Source organism: Trichosurus vulpecula, chromosome 5 (assembly GCF_011100635.1).
Source record: "Trichosurus vulpecula isolate mTriVul1 chromosome 5, mTriVul1.pri, whole genome shotgun sequence".
Classification (NCBI taxonomy): Eukaryota; Metazoa; Chordata; class Mammalia; order Diprotodontia; family Phalangeridae; genus Trichosurus; species Trichosurus vulpecula.
This window is the reverse complement of record NC_050577.1, coordinates 1,026,854-1,049,961: the sequence shown is the minus strand read 5'-3', so window position 1 is coordinate 1,049,961 and position 23,108 is coordinate 1,026,854. Positions and strand designations below refer to the sequence as shown.

Sequence of the window (23,108 nt, the reverse complement as noted above, 5' to 3'; positions counted from 1 at the left end):
CCACCTGCCACCCAACTCTCACCTGGGCCTCCAAGAAGTGGTGGCATGGGCATCGGCCACACTCCGGCAAAACTGTCTCAGTAGGTGGGCTAAATCCAGGCTGGGAGTAACCCACTGGCCTCAAACCTGTTAGTGAGTTAGGGGGGTGTCCGCCCCAAGCATGTGAAGATTTCCCTCGGTGGATTGGGTGGATGAGAACAAACTGTTCCAAGGCCCATGAAGGCAGCTGAAGTGGGCGCTGTGGAGCGCTTAGCCTGGTCAGACATGGAAGATGCCAAGGACACCCACTGCATCCTGGGCCATCGCCAGTTGTCCTGACTTTTGCCCTACCACTGGACTTGTGTGACTCTGGATGAGGCCGATGACTTGGTGTAGCTCAGTCTCACTTCAAACCAATTTATGCGCAAGTCAAGACATCACCCCATGATGTCATCGGTCCTCTCCGAAAACAAAGGACAAATAACAACTGTGTGCCAGGCAATGGGCAAAACACATTACAAATGTGATCTTCACAACAATCCTGGGAGGCAGGTGCTGTTTGTATCCCCATTTTACAGATGGGTAAACTGAGGCAAACAGTAGTTAAGTGACCTGCCCAAGGTCACATACCTAGCAGGTGTCTGAGGCCAGATATGAACTCAGATCTTCCTGACTCCAGGTCAGAAGCTGAGAGTGAGAGGAGAAGACATGCAAGCATCTGTTGCAGATGGCCTTTCTTAGCAGTTTAGCCCAAAAGGGCAGAAGAGATACAGGATGCTAGTTAGCAGGGACGACAGGATCGAGTGAGGGTATGGTCAGGGTGGGGGAGGCTTGGGCATATTTGTAGGCAGTTGGGAATGAGCCAGTGGAGAGGTACAGACTGAGAAGTGATAGAGTGGGGGCGATGGAGGGGGCAATGTGTCAGAGGAGGCAGGACGGAATAGGATCCCTTGAGTAGGTGGAGGGCTTGGCCTTGGCCAGGAGGAAGGCCACCTCATCACAGGAGACAGGGCTGGAGGGGGGAAGGGCAGAGGGTGCCTGAGTGATCAGCCAAGAGAGTGGGGTGAGGGTAGCCATGGGAGAGTTGAGGAGGGATGAGAAGCTTTGGAAGAAGAGTGGCTGTGGAGAGTGAGAGAGGGAACTGCTAAGGGAGGAGGTGAGATTGCCTGGTGGCAGTGAAGGCCCAGCTGAAGCTGTGCAGCCCACTTTTGTAGTGGACACCATCAGGATGGCCATGTGATTTTCTCCGGCAGTGTGTTCACATGTAAGGGTAGAGATGATGAGTGGTGGGAATGACCCAAGGCTGAGGCATGGCTGGGCATAATTGGCAGCACGATAAGCGCGTGAGGGATTCAGGAGAAGAGGGCAGTGCAGAGTTCAGTTGGTTCACCAAGGAGTCAAGATGGGCAAAAGAGGAGAGGGTGGCCGGTGCACGGGTGGGGTCATGGTGCCGATGAAGAGCAGGGTTAGTAAGGGAGGGTCAGGGGAGAAGTGGAAAGCCAAGAGATTATGGCCGGGTAAGGGGACCAAGAGATTCCTGAATGTGGAGGTGATACATTTGTAAGGGATCGAAAGATCAAAGGTATGACATCATCCTTTCATTCCTCCAAGTGATGCCAGTCAGGAATCTTACAGAAACAATACGCACTGACGTTTATGTAGCCTGCACCTTCTCTGCACGCATCGCCTCATCTAACCCTCACAACAGCTCTGCTAGCTGAGTAGCTGCTGTTATGATGCCCGTTATGGGTGAGGAAATTGAGGCAAGATTAAGTTACTTCTCCAGGGTCACACAGCCAGCAAGTTCCTGTCTACTTGACTTCAGGTCTGGTGCTCTTTCCACACACGACACCACATCCCAAAGGGGAAAATGTCACTCGAGAGCACAGCCCACCTTCCTGAAATAGCTGGTGTCAGATTTTCCAGAAGAGACTCTCCAGGCTTGGCTAGACCTTCTGGTTTCATCCAGGGAAGCATTCAAGGGTTCGAAGGGCTTGTGTAGAGCTGCGACTCAGCTGGAACCCAAGGCCAAATTCAACTTGTTTTTGGATGAGGATGAGAAAAGAATAAAAGAGACGACTCTCTGGATCTCCTTCCTACTTGAAAATCAACCCCCAACAACCTCCTTCCAACCGAATGTCAAAATCCCACTTAATTAAAAAAAGGGAAGTGCGCGCTCGGCGATAGAGTGTGTTGACATCTCTGCCTTTGATTTACGAGGGGATGGACGGGGTGGGGGGGCGCCGCACATGGTTTTTTTCAAGAGAAAAGACGGCTTTCCAACTTAGCAGGAAAGAGTGTAGGCTGCATTAACTCGGGTGCTTGTTAAAACATGAAGGATTAAGGGCCAAAGGGGAGGGAGGGATTGTGAGTGTCTCCAGTTCAGAGTCTTCAAGAATGTTTGTCTGGGCTTGGGGAGAATGTCTCAGGTAGCCACATGAAAGGCTGCCAGAGGGGCTCAGCCACACGCCTGCTGCTCAGCTCCAACCAGCAAACCCGACCGCCGACTTGAAACGCTGCCGCAAATGGAATCTGCTTTTATTGAAACAGTACTAAGTCATTCCTTGCAGAGGGGTAAAAGGGAGATCCAGAAAGCCAGCTCCCTTCCCCCTTCAGGTTCCTCCTCAGAAACCTGGCACCTTTGCTTGGGGAAAAGCAGCACTGGCCCAGTGTGGGGGTCCAGGAGGGAGGACAGGGCTGGACCTGTCAGGGACCTTGAGGAGGTCAGCTGGAGACCTACCCCAGGTGCTCTCAGCCTCTTAGGTGTGAGAGTCTTCCTGCATTTGGAGGATTTTCAGACTTCATTTAGAGGGAACCTCAAAGTCATATCTGAGAAAAGAAACCTAACCATTTCATACTGGCCAAGTGGTCATCTGGCCTCTGCCCGAAGGAAGGCTTTCAATGAGGGGGAGCCCAGCACCTCCTGAAGCACTCCAGGTTGCTTTGGGACATCTCTCCTTGATGGATACTCTGGTCGTGGTGTAACCCGAGCAGAGAGTACAGTGGGACTTGGGTGTGCCAGGCTCCATGGCACATAAGGGCATCCCACAGTTCAGTGTTGACTCATATGGAGTTGGCAGTCCATTCAGACCTCCAGATCTTTTTCAGAACAGCTGCTGTCTAATACTGCTTCCCCTATCTTATCCCCGTGAGGCTTCTTTTTTGTACCTAAATGCAGCGCTTTATGTCGAGCCCCATAGAATTTAATCTCGTTGCACACCACCTCTTCCTCTGTCCAAATCATCGGTAAAAGTATTAAGGACGATGGGCCGAACACCGATCTGGTGCCTCTGTTGCCCCAAATCTGCTTATCCTCCCGATGTCTTAGTTTCTGCACATCCTCAGCTCTTTCATGCAAGGTCCTATTGACTCTGCTTCCCTACGGTTTCTCCTCTCCAGTCACTCAGCACCGGGCAGGCTCAGGCTCAGGCCTCTCATCTGGACTCTCTCTTCTCCACTGCATCCTCCCTACAGCTGCCAAGCTGATCAGCCCCTGTCCAGAAGCTTCAGGGGCTCCCTTTGGCTGCCAGGATAAAACATAAAGCCCCAGGACTTCCCAGTTGGCTCCTGCCAGAACCAAACTGGGTTACCTCCCCAGTTACACATTGCAGCCCTCTCACACATGCTTCATTCCACTGAGACTGGCCCACGCACCTTCCTAACACAAACGGCTCCATCTCCTGCCTGGGTGTCTTGGCACACTGGCTCCTCTGTCCTTCCTCCCGTCTGCCCCTTACGTTCCTGGTTTCCTTCAACCACAGGAAGTGCTACCTTCTCCTGAGCCCCCATCTTCCAGGGGTGAGACTCTGATGGAGTCACTGGACTTCCCTGTGCCCCTGGAAGATTTCTAGGATTCCAAATGGTAACCATGTTGCCACCCTCTGCCGAGAGGAGTTTTCTTACTTGGAGTTCCCTGGGTCAATGAAATCCCAGGTCCAGTAACACCACCCCCCTCTTCCCCACCTCCCCCAAACTGGGAAAGAAAATTAGTCTCTTCTGGACACGTCTCCCCTCCCAGATAAAATGTATTTCTGGGGCAGGTTTGGGATCTGTTTTCTGCCATCATCCATTTCCTGCTTCTGTTCAGGTGGTCTGTGGTCCACACTGATGATGGTGTGGTTTCTATTTCAGCCTCCTTTGACCTTCACCCAAATGGTCTCTACCCAGGCTGGAGAGGCTGCCATGGACCTTCTCACTCTTCTTTCTACTCCCCCTGCCTCTCCTGTTACTTTCGAATTGGGCACACCCATCCAGAGGCATGGGCCAGGCATGGAGCTCATCCCACCAAAGCCCAGGTACACGGGAGGCCACAGCAGCCCTCCTGGCTTGGGCCCTTTGGTCAGCTGCCTTGTGGATTGGTGGACAGACATCAAAGGCCATTTTCTCCTGTGAAATTCTGGGTGCCCTCCCTGTTACTTGTCTTCTTGCACTGTAGTTCCTGCTCCCTGTCACTTGGCTGGATGGCGCTCTGAGCTGCCTTTTGGACACCTCTACATGGATGACCCAGACAGGTCCATAAGGACAACGTGTGTAGGATGGGGCCTGGCACATAGTAAGCATCATGTGTGTTAGAGAATGTTATTATGAGCGGCTAGGGGGCGCCAGAGTGCACAGAGCACTGGGCCTGGAGTCAGGAAGACTCATCTCTCGGAATTCAAATCCAGCCTCAGATACTTGGGCAAGTCACTGAACCCTGTTTGCCTCAGTTTCCTCAACTGCAAAATGAGCTGGAGAAGGAAATGGCGAACCCTCCAGTATCTTGGCCCATTAGACTCCATGTGGGGTCACAGAGCCAGATGGGACTGAACCACAACAAAGTCCTGGGCAGCCTTGTCCTATCTCTGTGGTCAGTCTGGGAGTCACTGTCACTGCTGATCTTGTCTGCGTCCACCCTCTTCTCTCGCCCCACACCAATGCGACCTCATTTAGACCCTCCTCCGCCTGCCTCCTCGCCTCCAATCTCTCCCCCTTTTTGTGCGTTTTCTCTGTGTGGCTCTGAGTGAGGTCCCTCAAGTGCCGATGTGACCATGATGCCGCCTTCCTCCAGAATCTCCAGTGGCTCCTATGGCCAGACCATTCTGAGCTGGCACCAGGTGTTCCTCCTGACTAGGCTCAAGTTGCACTGTTTCCTGACTCCTGGTCCAGCTGAACGGGTCAGCTTGGCTTTCCTCCTGCATCTCCTGCCTCCACACCTCTGAGCAAAAGGTGCCCAAGGCTCCCCACCCTCCCTTGCAAGTTGGGCTTTCTGCAGCCAGACAGCCTTTCCCAGCCCCCTCGGCTGCTGGTTTTGGTACTGTTTTTCCCTTTTGAATGTGAAAGGATTGGTATTCTTTGTCCGTGTGCTCCAAGCCCCCACGTATACTGCCTGGCAAACAGCAGCTGCTCAATAAATGCTTTTCAACGGACTGATGTGGATGCAGTGGGAGGGGAGGTGTTTGAAGGGCGATCAGCACAGACATCAAAATGCCCAAAGAGAAGGATGGGTCTTTAGGGCCAGATCCTGGACTCCTGAAGAAGAAAGATCTTGGCCTCCACTATGTGGAGATGAATCTCTGAGAGACAGATAAGAAGGAAGGGGCTGGTAGTGGGTCCTGAGGACAGCTCCTCCTATCCTTGGTCAGCCATGAGACCCCACTCACCAGGCCAGAAATGCCAGGAAAAGGCTCCAACCTCTGAACTGGGCAAATGTAGGTGCCCCTGGGGGCAGGGCTGAGCAAACCCAACAAGCAGAGCTGAGAGACAGTTTGTTTCTCCCTCTTTCCCTTAAAGAGAAGGTCAGAGGGGAGCCATGGGCAAACCTGGCTGGCCTCACTTTTGTCAGTCAGTCAGCAAACATTTATTAAACATCCAGTCATTGGTGGCTGGCACTGGGCTGAGAAGGCCACCCCCCAGAGCCCTTCTCCAGAGTTACCTGATTGGTTGCTGAGGAAGACCCTCTTCAGGCTGATGCTAAAGGGTTAAGCCTGGGTTCCGGGAGTGGCTCCTGAGTCTGCTAATGAACTCCATCCTACCCTGGAGGGACCACCCTCTCCTGGAAGAAGGGGTAACCTGATCTACCCCATCCTGCCTGCCTTGTAACTCTGCTGTCCTTGGCTCTTCTCCAAGACCACAGAATCTGTGGGTGTGATAAATCGGAGTCAATGACCAGAGACAGAGATTTACCAAGCACCACCAGCAGCTGAGTTTTCTGGCTCTGAATGAAGCCCACCACTCTATTCTCCCAAGCCCCCATCACCACCTCCTTCCCCTTATGTGAGAAGCTTCTCTTTGGATCCTGGTGACAGGCTCCCAGCCCAGCAGCCTGAGCCCTTGGGCCCCACTGCTCAGTGCATAGAGGGCATGGGTCACCCTGAAAGAGAGATCACGTCAGAGCCTCTACAGCCCTGAAGGAGGAGGCTGCTAACCCCACAGTCCTCCAAATCACTGATCAACATGGCAGCTCTCAGCTGTGTTCTTAGGGGTTAGGAGATCTGTTACCAACACACATCCTGCCTGGGAGCCCACATCGGAGGGCAGATACTGAGGTGCTCCAAAGCGGCCCCTCCTTTAGAATGACTTGGGCATGGAGAACAGAATCAGCCAATGGGAGCCAGACCCTCAGCAAGGCAGCCTGTTCTGGCATGCCAGGGTCCTAGGTGGTTAGAGCCATGAGCCTGATGAGAAACTGTATCTCAGCCCCCACCCCCCGACCTGTACCGCACTCAGGTATACCATGTCCCCTCAATTCCACACAAGCCTTGCCAATGACCAATTTCTATGGGGAGGACTTTAATGAGAAAAGATGGTGCCCAGGCAAGCCCCTGAATATGCGAAGGCAGGCAGTGTAGGAGGGTGGAGGGCATCACTGAGTGAAGAACCTGGACCTGCCCTAGGGGTAGCATGCCACAAGGCTCCTTCTAGTTAGCCAATTTCTTAGTAAGTAGGGGCTAAATTAAATTGTTATACCCGATCAATGGGGCAGCTGGGGATGCCATAGTTCACAAAGCGCCAGCCTGGAGTCAGGAAGATCTGAGTTCAAATTCAGTGAACACTCACCAGCTGTGTGACCTTGGGTAAGTCACTTATCCCTGTTTGCCTCAGTTTCTTCATCCGCAAAATGAGCTGAAGAAGGAAATGGCAAACCATCCCAGCATGTCTGCCAAGAAAACCCCCCAATGGGGTCACAGAGAGTTGGACATGACTGAAACTGCCAAATAACAATGCCCACTCTCCTTGGACCTGCTGGCAGGACGGCCACTCCCTGCCCAGCTTCCCAGTCCCCCCACACTGGCTTCCCCTCATCTCATTCTCTCAATCACCATTTCAGAGACAGGCCAATGAGGGAGGGGCAGAGCAAGGTCATAACTTCCGGGCCCACCAGGAAAAGTAGGACCAGACTTTCCATCCTGGGAGCCTCGAAGCATCCTGGGAGCGTCTCAGCATCCTCCTGCCCGAGCCACGGGGGGCAGGCTACCTCTCTGCTCTCTCCTGGAGACACGCCCCTCACTGGCTTTCGTGACCGGGGCATCCAGCTGACCTCCCTCAGTTTTTCAGAAGAGGAAACTGAGGACCGCGCGGGCCCAGGGAGGGCCTTGTCCGGGTTGGCATGCGTTAAATCCAAGACCTCTGTCCCCCAATGCAGCGCTCTCTCTCCTCTCTGACGCTGCCTCCCGTCCCGAGCTTTTTTGTTCCCAGGTAGAATTACAGGCTGCTTTTGGCAGGCAGCCCAAGAGGAGCGGAGGCATCAGAACGGACACGTTTGCGTTGTAAAGCTGTCTCCCAATTCTTCCCCAGCGGCTGACATGTTGTTCTCCTCAGTCTGTGTCATTTGGGCAAACTCCCATCACTTCCTTGTCAAAATAATTACAGCCACCCTGCTTACCTGTGTCTTAATTGTAGCGTCAACTGAAGGCTGACAGCTCACCCACTAATGGATCGTTTATAGATGGTGCCAGAGAGGAATTAAACATAATTGGAAATTAAGTGAACGTGGCACTTGGGACTATCAATAGAAAGGGACAGGTACAGTGGCCAGCTGGCAGTGGGCACGAATGCCTGGAGAATCCAGATCCCAAGGCCTCCACGCTTGTAAGGAGCAGTGAGGCTTTCGCTCCCAGTCTCCAAGAAGCCCCGGACCTCGGAGGCACGTAGTCGGACCTGTACTACCCCGAGTCCTCCGCACCACCGGAGAGGTGCTCCTCAGGCCGGTGCCTGACCCTCCAAAGAGGGCGGCTCATCCCCCGCTGGCACGGTGCTCGCTGAGAAGCAGATTGTCCTGGCCTCCAGCTTCAGGTGCTGTTTTGCAGCTTCCCTCCCTGGTTCTGACCTCCAGAGCCATTAGATCAAGGGTCATCCCTCTCCTCCGAATAGTTGAAGGCAGCTCTTATGGCTCCCCCAAGATTCTCCTGGAAAAACATGCCCAGTTCCTCCACATGATCTGCACCTGACTCAGACTCCAGGCTCTTCTTCGTCTTGGCAGTCTCTTCCCGACCTTCCCCAGAGTCCTCTGAGTGCCCGAACACAATACCAGGAGTGCCAGCTCACGATGCTTTGGAGAATGGTTTGTGCCCATGCCTTGATGGCTCATCCTTTGGGGAATGGCCTCTCCTCTGGAATGAGGTTATATGACAGGCCCCTTTCTTCAAGGGCAGCATGACGAGCCCACTTTTCTCACTGTTCCTGATAATTCTCTTATTCTGTGAGAGGCTCCCTGACCCTCTGCCGTGTACAAAGCTCTGCCCAAGGAGGTTCGACGTAGCACTGGATTCCCTCTTGCACACGCACGTGCACATTCACACATGCACTCACACGCACATCTGCACTTTGTGACAAGCTCGCCTCCCACAGTTTTGTGTTCAGAATTTGTCCGTCAGCTTTGAGATGACGGGGAGCATAGGGCGCCTTGCCGCTCTGGGTCGGAGAGCCACCTCGGGGTTCCGGCCCGCCCTGGACACCAGCGGACAGTGCTCTCTTGGCCGGGTTGCTTTTGCTTTACAAATTGCAGGGAAAGGTTTAGCGCCACTAGCCTGGAGCGCTTTTTCACCGGAAGCTCCTCTCCATTTGTAGCCGGGCCCGGAGACTGCCCTGGCTCCTTAACTCTCCTCTGTAATGATCTTGTCCACTCCCATCTGTTTAACTATACCCTACACCAGGGCTCCCAGATCTTCGTCCGGCCCTGTGTCTTTCCTCAGCTCCAGTCCCACATTGTCACTGTTTAGTCCGTTCGGTCTAATCGGACTCTGTGACCCTATCTGGGGTTCTTCTGGCAAAGATACTGGCATAACTTGTCATTTCCATCTCCATCTCCTTCCATCTACAGATGAGGAAACAGAGGCAGAGTGAAGGGACTTGCCCAGGGTCACACAGCTAGTTTCTGTCTGAGGCTGGATTTGAACTCAGATCTTCCTGACGGGGCCTGGCGCTCTGTACACTCCACCACCATTCTGTGCAAACAATTCTTTCTCCCCAAACCCTCCACTCTCCCCCAATTGCCCATCACAGTTGAAAGCTTCTCATACTTCTGGTCAGCCAGGTTCCCAACTTGGCTTCATCCCTCTCCCCCCTCCCTATTCAGCCATTTCTGTCTCCATGCTCTCCCCTTCTCTCACAGCCCACCCGGCTGCCATCGCCTCTGACTGTTTCCCCTTCCTCGGGTCTCAGCCCCCTTGATCTCTCTGACCAAGAGCATCCTCCCACCATGCTGGCCCCTTTCTCCCATATCCAGGCTGGCTCTACTTCATTCCCCACCTGGCCCTGCTTCTCACGGTCCTGGGGATTCCCATCTCCCTCCCCTCCCGTTCGAGGGCAGGGACCCTTTTCCTTTCTACTTGCATGTGTACCCCAAGGACCTAGCACGGAGTAAATGCTTAGTAGATGTCGGCTGCCTTGCTCATCTTCTCTGTTTGGAGTCTGGAAGGCTAAAGAGAGGGGAGATGGACTAAAACGGGTTTCTGACTTTGGAGGGGTTGGATTCTGGAAGTGATCGGAAGGTCCCGCGTGGGCTCCATTAATTGTTTGTGAAGTCTCTGCCCTGGAATGGAGGTAGACCGTGACTCCACACAGAGGGAAGGGCATGGCCGCATAGGGGGGTCCCGGCTAACACTACCCACAAATATTCAAAACCCAGGGACTCCAGCAGTGACGGGGGCAGGGCGCTGCCCACTGGGCAGCCCCGGGCTGGGCTCCTGACCATTGACCTCCTCCAGAAAGGGCCCTGGTCACAGCAGCCATGCACGTTTGGCAGGTTCAGGAAGCTTTTGTCCCCCCAATGTTTGACCACAGGCAGATGCTACCGCTGGAAGGAAACCTCTTTTTCATAGAACATTACGATGTTCTGATGAGGACGATAATGTCAAGCAGAGGGCTGGTCTAGGCTCTCCTGCCTCGAACGTGGCAGGCCCCTTGTGCACTGGCTAGGGGGCCCCTAGTGACCAATTTCTGCCATCTTCCCTTCTCCCCACCCCCTTCCTAGCTGCTACCCTAAGGAGGCCGCCTGCTCAGGCTCCTCCATCCCGGGAACAGGATACTCCGAAGAAACACCAAACACTGCCTTGTGTAAACAGTCACTGAAGCTAATGGTTTCAGGAGGCAGGGAGGAGGGAGGCTTCTAGCTTCCCGCCCCTGCCTAATAGGAACCAGCCCCTGCAATACCTGCGGTTCCCTCTGAAGGCCTCCCCTGCCCACGGGCAGGGACTTGGGGGTTCTCCATGTGAGGCCGTCTCCGCCTCAGCATCCAAATGCACCCAACGCTCTGGTCCTTCCTCCACCTCGGCTGGGAGGTCAGGCCAAGGGACGCCGAGGTCCCCACTCCTGCTTGGAGGCAAAGGGGCCTCGTTTGCAGGGTGCCGCCTTCTCTCGGGCCAAACCTCTGTCCACAGCAGACTTCGTGGCCTTTGGCTCCTCCCAGAGGAGGCCCAGTCCTTCCAGGCTCGCACTCACAACCCCGAGGCTTTCTCAGCCCAAGCCGCTCCAAGGTTTCCACCTTCTCCTGGCTCCCCTGGCCAGCCCCCAGTTCAGGCACCATCACCTCTCTCTGGGATCACTGTAATTCCCTTCTTACTGGAGGCACTGAACACAGACCCTCCCTGCTCCAAGGCATTTGCTTGATATTCAAATTCCTCCCTTATTTAACCCCCTTTTCAGTAAAGATGGAGCTAGAGGCCGCGAGGGGGCACCACAGAGCACAGAGAGAAGGGTCTGGAGTTCAAATCCAGCCTCGGATACTTACTGGCTTTGGGACCCTGGGCAAGTCATTTCCACGTCTGCCTCAGTTTCCCTATCTGCAAAATGGGGATGGTGATAACGACATCTAACCTCCCAGGCTGCTGTGAAGATCATCTTTATAATAAAGCCCTTAGCGCACAGCGGTCGCGGCTCAGGCGTTCCAGTCACCCCATTTAGGGTTCGCTCGGCAAAGATCACTGTTTGTTTCCTTCTCAGGCGCGTTCCGTATCCTACCTTTGCCAGGCCGGTCCCGCTCCCTCCACTCTTCAGGCCAGCGGAGACCTTTCCTGGGCTGCCCTGTCTGTGCTCCTGGCTCCCCAAACACTGACAATTTCCTTTGTTCCCGTCCTGTGTGCCTTTATCTCTAGATTTGGCGAGTCTCCCCAGAAGAATGGCCAACCGTGTCATGGGGCCTGGGGCTCGCTCCCTTCTTCCATGCATTCCCAGCACTGAGCTGGTGCCTGGCACACAGCAGGTGCCTAATTCATGCTTGTCGATTGATTAAAGGGAAGTTTTCTTCCAGGTGAATGGCCCTTAAAAAAGCGCCAAAGAAATGAAAGACTATCAGACACCTTCTGCAGAGTGGTGGCAGGCAGATCCCTTCTTCTCTGAGCCTGTTTCTGCACCTCCCCAGCCAGGATGCTAAGAACACTTGTACTTGGCACCTCCCAGAGCAGCTGTGATGATCAAACTGGACAAGTCCTAAAGCATCATTGCATCCTTCCCTTCTGCATTCCCAGCTGGAAGGAGGCTTCTGTGTCCTCTGGGCCAAAATGCTCCTTATGCAGATGAAGAAGCCAGGGTTCAGAGATGTCAGCGACATGCCTGCCCTATGCAGGCACAAAGGGACACGCAGAAAATCATCCCATCCCACTTAGACCAAGAAGACACAGGCTCCCCTCACCCCTCCTCCTGGGTAGTCAGAGCACGCCTGTCTTTTACTCCACGTGCGCATGGCCGGGGCACTTTGATCAAGGCTTTAGAATAAGTAAGAGAAGGTTTTGATCCATGCAGATTGCTTTGGAAATGTGCCCTCTCACAGAAGGGCCATGGAGGTGAATGATAGGAGAAGGGGTGTGCACCCCAAGCTTGCACATGACCCAGTGATGACTGTCCTCAAGCAAGGGAGGAAGGCTGAGGCTGGAGGGAAGGTCCCCCCAACACTTGCAGGTATGTGCATCATTCTGGGCGCCCCTGGAGCCCAGGCAGGAGGCTGGGAAGACAGGCAAAGCCTTTGTATTTGGCCTCTGTCCTAGGAGAGCACAGATTCTTTGTTTACTTTTTGGCTTTTTCTTCCGGAGAACAGAAATGGGGAGAAGACTGAACAAGGTAACGGGGTGTCTTTGGGACAGTGAGGATTCCCCCGTGGAATTCCCTGTGTTCTGTGTGCATTTCCACTGGTGATGGTGTAACAAGCAGCAAAGATGTGAACCAGGAGCCTCCCTGGTCCACTGCTTCCCTCCGCCTGATCTTCATGGAGGTGTCAGTGGCCTGGCATGAGACACTGCACTGCTGTGACAGATGTCTGCATTTCTCACTCCTCTGGAGGTCTGGCTGCAAAGCCAGCTTTGCCGTCTGGAGTCAGAGCCCTTTTATCAGTTTGGCCCTCAAAAGATGTAGTTGTGATCTTAACCAGCATTTATTAAGCACCTACTGGGTGCCAAACACTTCAGTGACTTCATTTGATTTTCACAATAACCTTGCAAAGTGGGTACTGTTATCACCTGAAGGCAGGTGGACGTTAAGTGACTTGCCCAGGGTCACACAGCTCAGAAGTTTCTGAGGTCACATTTGAACTCTGGTCTTTTTGACTCCAGGCCCAGGACTGTGCCCTGTGGTGACCCTGGCTGCCCCTGGTGATTCCGGATGAGTTTCCATGTGCCCTGGACCCCAGGCTCTGCTCAGGCCCACACAACAGAGAAAAGCCACCCTTTCCCCCCTCCTCTTGTCTTGTCAACGTGGCCACAGAGCGGTCGCATAGGCACGCGGGTGGGTGTGTGGGGCTCCCAGAGCAGCCGCAGAACCTCCGCTCCTTCTCTTCCCATCTTGGCTTGGTGGCCAGGCCCCGGAAGGGCGGTGGTGATGGGTCATTGACTGGTGGGCAATGAAAGGAGAAACGCTGCCTTTGAAATGCTAAATGAGTAAGTGGGTACTCCCTGGGGAATTCTAAGTGAATCCCACCACATCCCTTTGGGCCCCCAACGGGTCCCTTCCAATCCTTCTCCATGCATCAGCAGCCACAGGCAACTCCACTGTCATGGCTCAGGGCCCAACAGAAAAGGGAAGGGGAGGAGAAGGGGCAGAGCTGGGGGAGGAGGAGGCCCCAAGTTCATCACAGAGATCCTTCCAAGAAGCAGAGCCAACAGCACGCTGGGGTCACTGAATGAGGCAGCGGTGAGCTGGGAGAGAGCCCAGCCTGTGAGGCCCGACTCTCTGTCCCCTCTGCTAACCACAAGACCACAACCCTCCCTTCCAAGACTGCCCCACCCCCACCCAGAGCCTTAGAGGAGGTCAATGAAGGCATGAGTGACACTGAGGGGAGGCTGAACAGGCCTGGGAGACACTCAGTTCCCTGGAGGCGTTCGGGCTGCAGAGGCAAAGAAGCTGATGGGAAAATGGGGGCTCGGACAACTTAGGGGCTGACACTAGGGAAGCCAGGCTGGAGGAGATACCCTCCCCCAACACACACACTGTTTGCATAAGATTGAATGTATCTCTAGAGTCATTTTGGAAAGACCCCAACAACAAAGAATGTGAATCAGGGAAATAAAAGTGCTGGAGCCTGTCCAAGCCCCTAAAAGCAGTTTCCCCACTCACCCCAACCCATATAATTTGGAGGTGTGTGTTCCTGCCTTTCTCCATTCCACTGAGAAGAGGGAGACCACAGCAGGACAGGCTGAGCCGAGCAGCCAGGCGGTCCCACACAGAGCCCAGCTGCCCACACAGGAGGGAGCCGCCCAGTGGCCTCAGCTGGGCTGGCTGTGTTCACTCTGAGAGCTATTGGTGTTTTCCAAGCATAGACAGCCTGCAGTGAAATCAAAATAGAAAACAGTAGACCAGAGCCCAGTTTAGCAAGGACAGGAGACCTGCCCACAAGGGACTTGGCCCTGTGGGCAGAGGAGCAGCCAGACGGGCTGAGGATACAGAGAGCTTTTTGTGATGACCCCAGAGTCTGTCCATTTCTGGAGAGTCCTCTGAAGGGGAGCCCCTTTCAGTCCCTCCCAGGACACCAAATGCCCCTGCCTGCCCTTCTCCCTCCCTCCAAGTCAGGGATTCTTTCAGCCTTCTCAGTGCTAGGAATGGAAGCAAAGCCAATGGCAAAAGGCTCTTTTTCAGCTAGAACAGCCAGGCAGCCAGGTAGTGGCCTGACTGGGACACAAGGAAGATCACAGTTGAAACATCAGGAGGGAGGTGATCCACTCAGTCCCTGGAGGGAGGTGAGCCATGTCCTCCCTCTCACAGAAGACAAGAAAAGGACTGTTATTCCCATTTGACCAGCAGAAAAAAAGTGAGTCCCTACAAGGTCTGTATTCCAAAGCGATCAAAGAAAAAGGATCTATGTGTACAAAAATATTTATAGCAGCTCTGTTTGCATTGGCCAAGAATTGGAAATTGAGGGGATGCCATCAATTGAGGAATGAAACTGTGGTATATGAATGTAATGGGATACTATTGTGCTATAAGAAAGTATGAGCAGATGGACTTCAGAAAAACCTTTAAAGACTTATTTGAACTGAAGTGAGTGAAGTGAGCAGAACCAGGAGAGCATTGCACACAGTAATGGTAACATTGTAACAGTGTTCAACTACAAAATTTAGCTCTTCTCAGCAATCCAATCATCTAAGAAAATTCCAAAGGACCCATGATGAAAAAACACTCTCCACCTCCAGAGAGAGAACAAGCTGATGGACTCTGAGCATAGAAAGTAGATTTTTTTCCACTCCATTTTTCTTCTTTTTTTTTTTTGCAACACAGCTAATATAGAAATTGTTCGGCGTGAATTCATACACATCATGGATATCATATTGCTCTACCTCTCAGTGGATGGGAAGGGGCTGGAGAAAGGGAGTTCAAGGATTTGGAACTCAAAATGAAAAAAAAAGAAAGACAAGCGAGTCCCTTTGAGGGGATATGTCATAACCGAGATCACACAGCTGGGGGTGGGGGTGGGGCCCTAAGACTTGGATCCAGATCTCTTACCTCCTGAGGCAGCATCTTGACCCCCTTCTTTATCCCACCCCATGATGGATTTCTTAATCAGTCCTAAGCTCGGAGCAGTGGGAATCAGATCCTGGGAAGCCCTCAGAAGTCCACAGGGTAGCTTCCTGATCTGACCAGCTCTTCCCTTCCCTTCCCTTCCCTGCCCCAACCACCCCTAGAAAATCTGGGCTTGGCTACAGGGAAATCCTAAGCTTATTAGCATGAACTGGATCCACTGGGCCCAATGAGTAAAACACCTGCGTGGTCACCGTGCCCCCCACCTCCCAAATACCCCTTGCAAGCCCTGGGGCAGTGCCCTGGGAAAAGTTTCTGCTCCAGCAGTGCAGGGTCTAGTCAGGTGGGCCAGATGGGCCTCAGGATGGGAGAGAGGATAAAGCATGGACCATTCTCCTTTGGGTGCCCTGATGTTGTCCTCTGCCTCAACCCAGCCCTCTTTCTGCTAACTGTGATTTTCTGCTCTCATACCAACCCTGCTCTGGCCACTCATCCCTCCTGCTTTGTTCTCCCCATTCCCACCCCCACCATGGGCCTGCCCCCTTCCTGGTCCAGGCTCTTTCTCTTGGTCCTGTCCAGGGCTACCTAGCCAGGCACTCAAGCTCTATTGGGCCCCGGGGAGGGGGTCAGGAACAGGAGCCACAGAGGAAGGGACGGAGAGGCTGAGTTAGGCCTGAGGTCAAGAAAGACTTGCTAACAGTGAGGGTGATCTCCCAGTGGCCCAGGCAGCCCCTTGAGGGAGTGAGTTCCCCTTTCTTGGATATCCCTGAGTACAGGCTGGATGACCTGTTGAGAGAACTGCATAAATATTATAGGCTGGACTGGATAGCCTTTAAAGCTTCCCTAACCCACAGTGAAGCCACCCCTACCTGCTCCTGCCTTGTCTGGAAGGTCCCACCCCGGAGCTTGCCCCCTCCCCCACTGACCCCTTCACCAGTCAGGCCACTTTAAGGCTTCCGTGGCTGGCTGGCTGGAGTACTTGTTCCTTGGTTAAGGGTCTCAAAGAGCTAGTGGGCTCTACTTCATAGAGGAATATGGGAGGAGCTTCAGGACCATGGAGAGGTACTGGTCCAGGGTCTTCCTGGTGGGACCAACCCCCAGCACCTCCCCACTCCCTGCCAGCCCTCATGACAAGAGGCTGGAGGGAATAGCTGACATCTTTGCTGGTGCTCCCCAGAAAGCAGTTCTAGATCCAGAGCTGGAAGGAACCTCAGAGTCCACCCCCCTCATCTTCGCGATGAGAAAGCCAAAGCCCAGGGAAGTGAAGAGACGTGCACAAAGGCACACAGGCAAGAAGCAGGGTTTGAATCCAGGTCCTCTGGGCTGCCAGATTCCCAGTGCATCATCTAGGGGCTAATGAGAGAGAATGGGAGCCCTCACATGTCAGGACACTAAGCTGTTCTGTTCCCATTCTCCTTTACTGCCTGCCCCGGGGAGTCAGCAGCTCTTCAGCGACCAAGGATAACCAGTCTGTTCAGTGAGTCAACCCGACCCACATTGATCCACACTACCTGGGAACTCAGAGGTCTGCGTGTGTCCCCCCCTCCAAACCCCTCCCCTGCAGGAGGGGGCCACTTCATGCCTGACTGATCTTGTTCCAAAGTTGGTCCAGGAGCTTTCCTTGCACCCCACACCCCAACTTGTTTCATGTTTCCTACGTGTTCTGTGAGCCTCTGACCAGTCTGCACATCATTAGGACTTGGGGCTGACACGCACAGAAAGAGCCAAATCTGATACTCTGAACAAAATAAAATGTTCCTATTTCAAAGGGTCCCCCAAGAAAGGCTGGTTAGCATGATGCAGACCTGGGAAAATTAGAACAACATGGTCTGAGAGATTACTCCATCTTTAGCCCAAGTCATGGCTCCATCTGATAATGAACCCAAGTGTAAACACACGTTGCCTCCCATCCCGGGTGAGGCCCTGAGGTTTTAAATAACAAAAAACTTTAGGAGTGCAGCAAGTCTACATATCCCACCTTCAAGGTATATTCTATCACCCCTGTACAATCCATCCCCACCCCCTCTGGCACCTGGCATTGGAGGCACCGAACCTGTGGGCCAGAGAGCCCATGCCATGCCCCAGCCATGATCCTAAGAGAAGGACTGGGAGAGGGGGGAGGAGTGGTCTGCAGCAGGTCCTACTGTCTCAGCAGGCAGATGGAAACATCCAGGCTGGCCATATCTGGCCATCTGACTATCCAAACCTACTCCCGGCACTGAGCTCAAGGAAGGAGCTGGCCACAGAAGCCCCCTGAGGGAGAGGGGGTAGCCCCTTTGAGCTCCTTCTGACCATCCAAGAATGCTGGAGTTTCATGATAATTAAGGCATCCTGGGACCACTTGAAATAGTGGCCTTGCACACAAACCTTCTCAGGCTTACTCTGACCATGTCTTAGCCCAGGAAAGTTAACCCAGAGAGTGAAGTATTGGTCTCTAAGCCTGGCAATAGGCACAGGATGAGATGCAGGAGTAGCCACCTGGTTGGGCCAGCTTGGGCTGTGCTCAGTCAGAGGAAGTGGGTCACTACTGCCTTTTCATAAGTGAAATGTCTTAGTCATAGATGCTTGTGAGGGTTCTGAGGAACAGAAAAAAATGACCTGTATTCCTCGTGTGGGGGGAGGGGCAGGGGAGGAGAGGAGAGGGGCAAAGAAAGCATGATAAAGGCATGGAGGGAGGAAAGGGAGGCAGGAGGATGGGGAGGTAGGCGCTGGCTTCCCCAGACACAGTTACCACCTGGAGCTGTGCTCACCTCATCCACAATTTCACCATAAACACCGCCCCCCCCCCCACACCCAGGACAGCCCAAACAGAGCCCTGAGATGCTCTGACACCCTGCCTCCTACCTGGCAGTGGAAAATGTACTCAGGTGTAGTCTTTTTGAACTTCATGTTCCAGACCAAGGCCACTCCATCAGGCTCGTGGGGCGCATCCTCATTGCTGTTATAAGATGCCACCATCAGCTCTGGGTACTGGATGGGAGAGACCACACCCAAACAGTTAGCTAAGGAGGCCCTGAGTCCTCCAACATCTGGTCAGCATGGGATTCAAGTAGTCAGGTGCACTGAGGAGCTGCTCTTCTGAGCCCCAATTCTAGCCATGGGCAGCAGGCATTGGGGGCCATGGGCTGCATTCATACCTCTGGGCTGAAGACAGGACTTGCTACAAAAGAAGAGGCCATGGCAATGTGGGTCCTTCCTCCAGCTACATAGGGACCCTGCTCCCCACCCCCCATAACCCTTCAAAATTCAACTGGTGTCTGGGGGCAATCAACCCCCCAGCATAGATATTTGCTCTAGGACTCTGGCCATCTCCCTCAGTTGGCAGAGAAGAGGATGAGGGCAACGATAGGGTTAATGATGCTGGCCCCACCTCAGCAGTTACCTCTGCCTATCCAAGTGTTCCCATCTCTCATCAGCTCCAGGACCAAACACAAACCAAACACAATATAAAGGGCTTTTCCAGTCCTTTATTACCTGGCCCCTTTCTATTTCTCCAGTCTGATGAGCTGCCCCCACTCCCACCCCACAGACCGTGATCCAGGGACACTGACTGCCTTATTGTTCCTCACCCATGGTGTTCCTCCTCTCAGCTCTGGGAATTTGCACTGGCTTCTCCTCATGCCTGGCTCTACAAATGTAAGTTTATTTATTTTTATTTATTTTTTATTATTTATTTTATTTATTATTAAACACCTACTGTGTGCCAGGCTCTGTGCCACATATAAAAATAGTGCCTGTTCTCAAGGAGCTCACTGTTTAATGGGAGGAGACAACAAGCAAATAACCAGGCACAGATAAGCTATGGAAAGGATAATTTGGAAATAAGCAACAGAAGAAAGGCACTGGAATCAAGATGGATTGGGAAAGGCTCCTTGTAAAAGATGGGATTTTACTGGGGACTTGAAAGAAGCCAGGAGGTACAGAGGGAGAGCATTCCAGGTATGGGGCACAGTGGCTAGTGCAAATGGCTGGAGCTGGGAGATGGAGGGTCTTGTTCATACAACAGCCAGGAGGCCAGTGGGTCACTGGATTGGAGCATATGTGTTAGGGAAGGAGGTGTAACAAGACTGGGAAGGCAAGAGGAGGCTAGATTATGAAGGGTGAATGCCAAATAGAGTATTTTGTATTTGATCCTGGGGGCAATAGGGAGCCACTGTAGATGGGATGAGCGCTAGGTCAGGCAGGCAGCTGTCTTGGGTGCACCATTCTTAGGTAAATGAGGGACATTTCTCAATATGACTTTTTGTATGTGCCCATTAAAATGTCAGAAAAGTAGGCTCTGTGCAGTGTATGGAGATTTATTTTGAAATAATGTCCATGGAACCATGAAAGTGCCAAGGTCTCTAGAGGCACTGTCCTGAGCCCAAGTGTAGGGCACAGAACTCCATCACCAGAGCGAGTATGGCCTTGGAGTCTGGGGGGAACCACAGACACTGCTCTTCAGTGCCAACCCAGTCAGATCCTCCCCAGCAGTTATTCTTACCTGGAGAGACCAGTCCATACAGGTGACCACCCGGTGCTTTGACCAATGCTCATCATAGAACTGGCGATTGAAGGAAAGGTTTGCCCCGGCTTGGACATCCCTGTGGAGGAGAGGATCAGAAGGGTCACCACTGAGCTGCTGCTTAGCTTGGCACTGCATCCCAGCAATGTGGCATCCATCATGGCACCCCTGGCATGGTGCACCCAGAACCAATGCATGCCCAGCACCATATACTTGGCAAGGCATTGCTTGCCTGGACAGGACACGCCCTTGAGGATGTCCAGGGAGCACTGGCCAGCAGGCAAAATTGTGAGCCAACACAAATTAGCCAGGAACCAAGCCTGAGCCTTTGCCCCATGCCTTTATAGGAACTGCTAATGAGCAGCTGCTCCCAAAGGGGTGGGAGCAAAGACCTGGTCTCCCAAGGAGTTCCTCCTTGGGGGATCTTTGAATTCTAGAGCCAACAGTCACTTAGGCCACTTTCTCCCTTAACAGGAAGATAAACTGAGCCTCCAAGAGGTTCAGAGACTTGCCCCCGGGCATGGCAGAGAGGAGGGACCCCTCCCAATTCCATGGTCACCCTACACAAGCCCAGGAGGGCCTCCATAGAGCCACCAATGATGGTTCTCTTTGGGATCTGACCTCAAGACCACTTTTCAGGGTAATACATGTCTAGGCTCTGGATCTGCTCTGGTCTTTCCTCTCTGGAGCAGGGGCTTAGCGCCAGATCATCAGTTACTGTTGTTAGTCTGCATCTGGGGGGCCTCAATGAAGGGAAAACCTAGTGTGGAAATGATCTCCCCAGCTGCAGATGAGCCACGCATCTCTACCTGCACGTCTTGGACAGTTGCGTGGGCACTGAGGTTTTCAGGGACTTGCCTATATCTACACAGCTAGTCCACGCCAGAGTCGGGGCGAGCCCCAGGCTTCCTGACTCCGAGGCTGGCCCTCGGTGTCTTTCTCAGCTTTGTCTCAAGCACCACAAAAGTTGGGATTAGTTCTATCCCCGCCCTTTGGGGGAGCCCTGGGAAGGGCCTGTCCCGGGAGAAAGGCAGACAGACGGGTCTCAGCACCTGGACATTAGCTCAGAGACCAAGTTCAAAAGCATTCCCCAGCAGCCGGGGCCGGCCCTACGTCTGACCGTCATGCGGTGGCTGCCCCGTGCTCTGTGAGCCCCGGGAAACCTGCCCTGGGACGGCGCGTCCCTCACCCGTCCTTCTCCTCCAGCTCCCGGCCGCTGTAGTCGAAGAAGATGTCCGAGTCTTCGGCCAAGGCGCGCTCGATGACCCGAATGGTCCGGTCGAAGAAGATGAGGAACTCCTCCGAGTGCAGGATCTGCTGCTTTTCCTCCTCCGTCAGCTCCCTGGGAGGGGCTGGGAAGCACAGACAGGGCAGAGGGAGGGTGTGAGAAGGAGGTCCAGGCGCTGGACGCCGGTGTTGACCGGGCCACTCAGCCAGGGCAGCGCGCGTGGGCTGGGGCCGCTGCGGGGAGCCAACCCCGCGGGGGCCCGCGGCCTCGGACGCATTCCCACCTGCCCACTACCCAGAGCTCTCAGTGTGAGGATGCTGAAAAGAAAAAGTCTGTAGGGCTTAATGAGGCGTAAGGGACAGTAATCTGCTTTAAACCCCATTGAAGCAGAGAAGAAATACTTTTAAAATGTGAGTAACAGGGGGCAGCTAGGGGGCGCCATAGTGCACAGAGCTCCGGGCCTGGAGTCGGGAAGACTCATCTCTGAGTTCAAATGTGGCCTCAGGCACTTCCTAGCTGGGTGACCCTGGGTAAGTCACTTCACCATTTGCCTTAGTTTCCTCACCCGTAAAACGAGCTAGAGAAGGAAATGGCAAACCACTCCAGTATCTCTGCCAAGAAGACCCCAAACAGGGTCACCCAGAATCAGACACAACTGAACAACCACAGTGAAAAACCCTCTAACTTTGAAACTGTAGAGCAAAGTGCAGCCTTCAAGTCCTTTCCCGGACCAGAACGAGGCATCTTATTATCCTCATGTTACAATCATCGAAGGGTCCTTGATGATGCAATCACATTGATCACCATCATGGATGGATTTCTGCCCAAAATCCACATGGAAGAGGGACCCCCAGTGTTGGTGAGGTCCTGCAGATGCTGCTGTTTGCATGTGACATTGGACTCGGGCATCAAGCCCCAGAACACTAGGGAACCCCACCCCCCAGAAGTCTCACAGCCCTCCAGGTCAGGGGTCAGGGGATGTGTGAACAGGGGCCTAGGAGAAAATTCTCCTAGGGTGTGTAGGGAGGGCCCTGGGCATGGGAGGGTGCCTGGGAGGATGTAGAGAAGCCATGAGGAGGAGAAGGTGCAGGTGTGTTGGGCTCCACCCTAGAAGAGGGAAGCCCTCTTGAAGGGGTCCAAAGACTCAAAGTCTCACATCACTGAAGCCACCAAGAGGAAAAGATCCTGAGAAGCCACCAAGGAAGCTCTCCTCCTCCTCTTCCATCTCTGCTTTCGCTTTGGAGGCTTCCCTGGTGAGTCTGGGTGCAGCTGTGACCACAGTGGTCCAGCACCCTTTCCTTCCTGAGGGCACCTTGGATTTCCTTTGGCACTGTGCCCTATCAATGACTTGCAGGATGAGTGCTGGGCTATGGAATGGGGACTCTTTCGTTGCATTTCAGAGTGCATGTGGCCAGAATGGCCACCTGAACTTTGTGTTGGCCAAGTCCTGACAATCTCTTCTTCTCCTCATTTGGATGGTAATTCTTCATCTGGTCAAATCATGTTGGACAACCACCCAGCACAGATCCATTTCCCTTCACATTGTATAGGATCTGAAAGCAACAAGCCCCAGGCCTTTGATCTGTCCTTTCTGAGGTGGGATTGGGTCCCTCAGAGCTTCTCCCAGCATAAGCCAATTTAGGGAGCAGAAGGAGTGGAGAGGAGAGTTCTCCTGAAGGGCACTCGAGGCAGCAAGGATTTCTGAAGTGCCTGCTCTGTGCCTCCCACTGGACCAAGTGCTGGGAAGACAAAGAAAGGCAGAAATGACCCTGTCCTAAAATATCCAACAATCTGATGGGGAAGACCACGTGTCAGGGTGCACCCGAGACCACCTCAGAGGGAAGGCACTGGCATTGAGGGGACTGGAAGCGGCTGCCGGCAGAAGCAGGATGTTAGCTGACTCTTGAAGGAAGCCAGAGAAGATGAGTGGTGGGATCCTCAAGGAGAGCATTCTGGGCACTGATAACCAGTGACTGTGCC

At 53.5% G+C, this 23,108-nt stretch overlaps 1 protein-coding gene across 4 annotated transcripts in view; it reads right to left on the bottom strand.

Annotated features, from left to right (window-relative positions):
* The window catches only part of DYNC1I1 (dynein cytoplasmic 1 intermediate chain 1), a 132,248-nt gene that overhangs the window by 53,254 nt on the left and 55,886 nt on the right, over window positions 1-23,108 (bottom strand). For all 4 annotated transcript variants that reach the window (XM_036759877.1, XM_036759879.1, XM_036759878.1 and 1 more), the window contains 3 exons: window positions 21,090-21,252; window positions 19,880-19,979; window positions 18,241-18,366 (listed from right to left, as the gene is read on the bottom strand). In XM_036759877.1, the coding sequence (XP_036615772.1) occupies window positions 18,241-18,366; window positions 19,880-19,979; window positions 21,090-21,252 (389 nt within the window). The remainder of the gene's footprint in view (window positions 1-18,240; window positions 18,367-19,879; window positions 19,980-21,089; window positions 21,253-23,108) is intronic.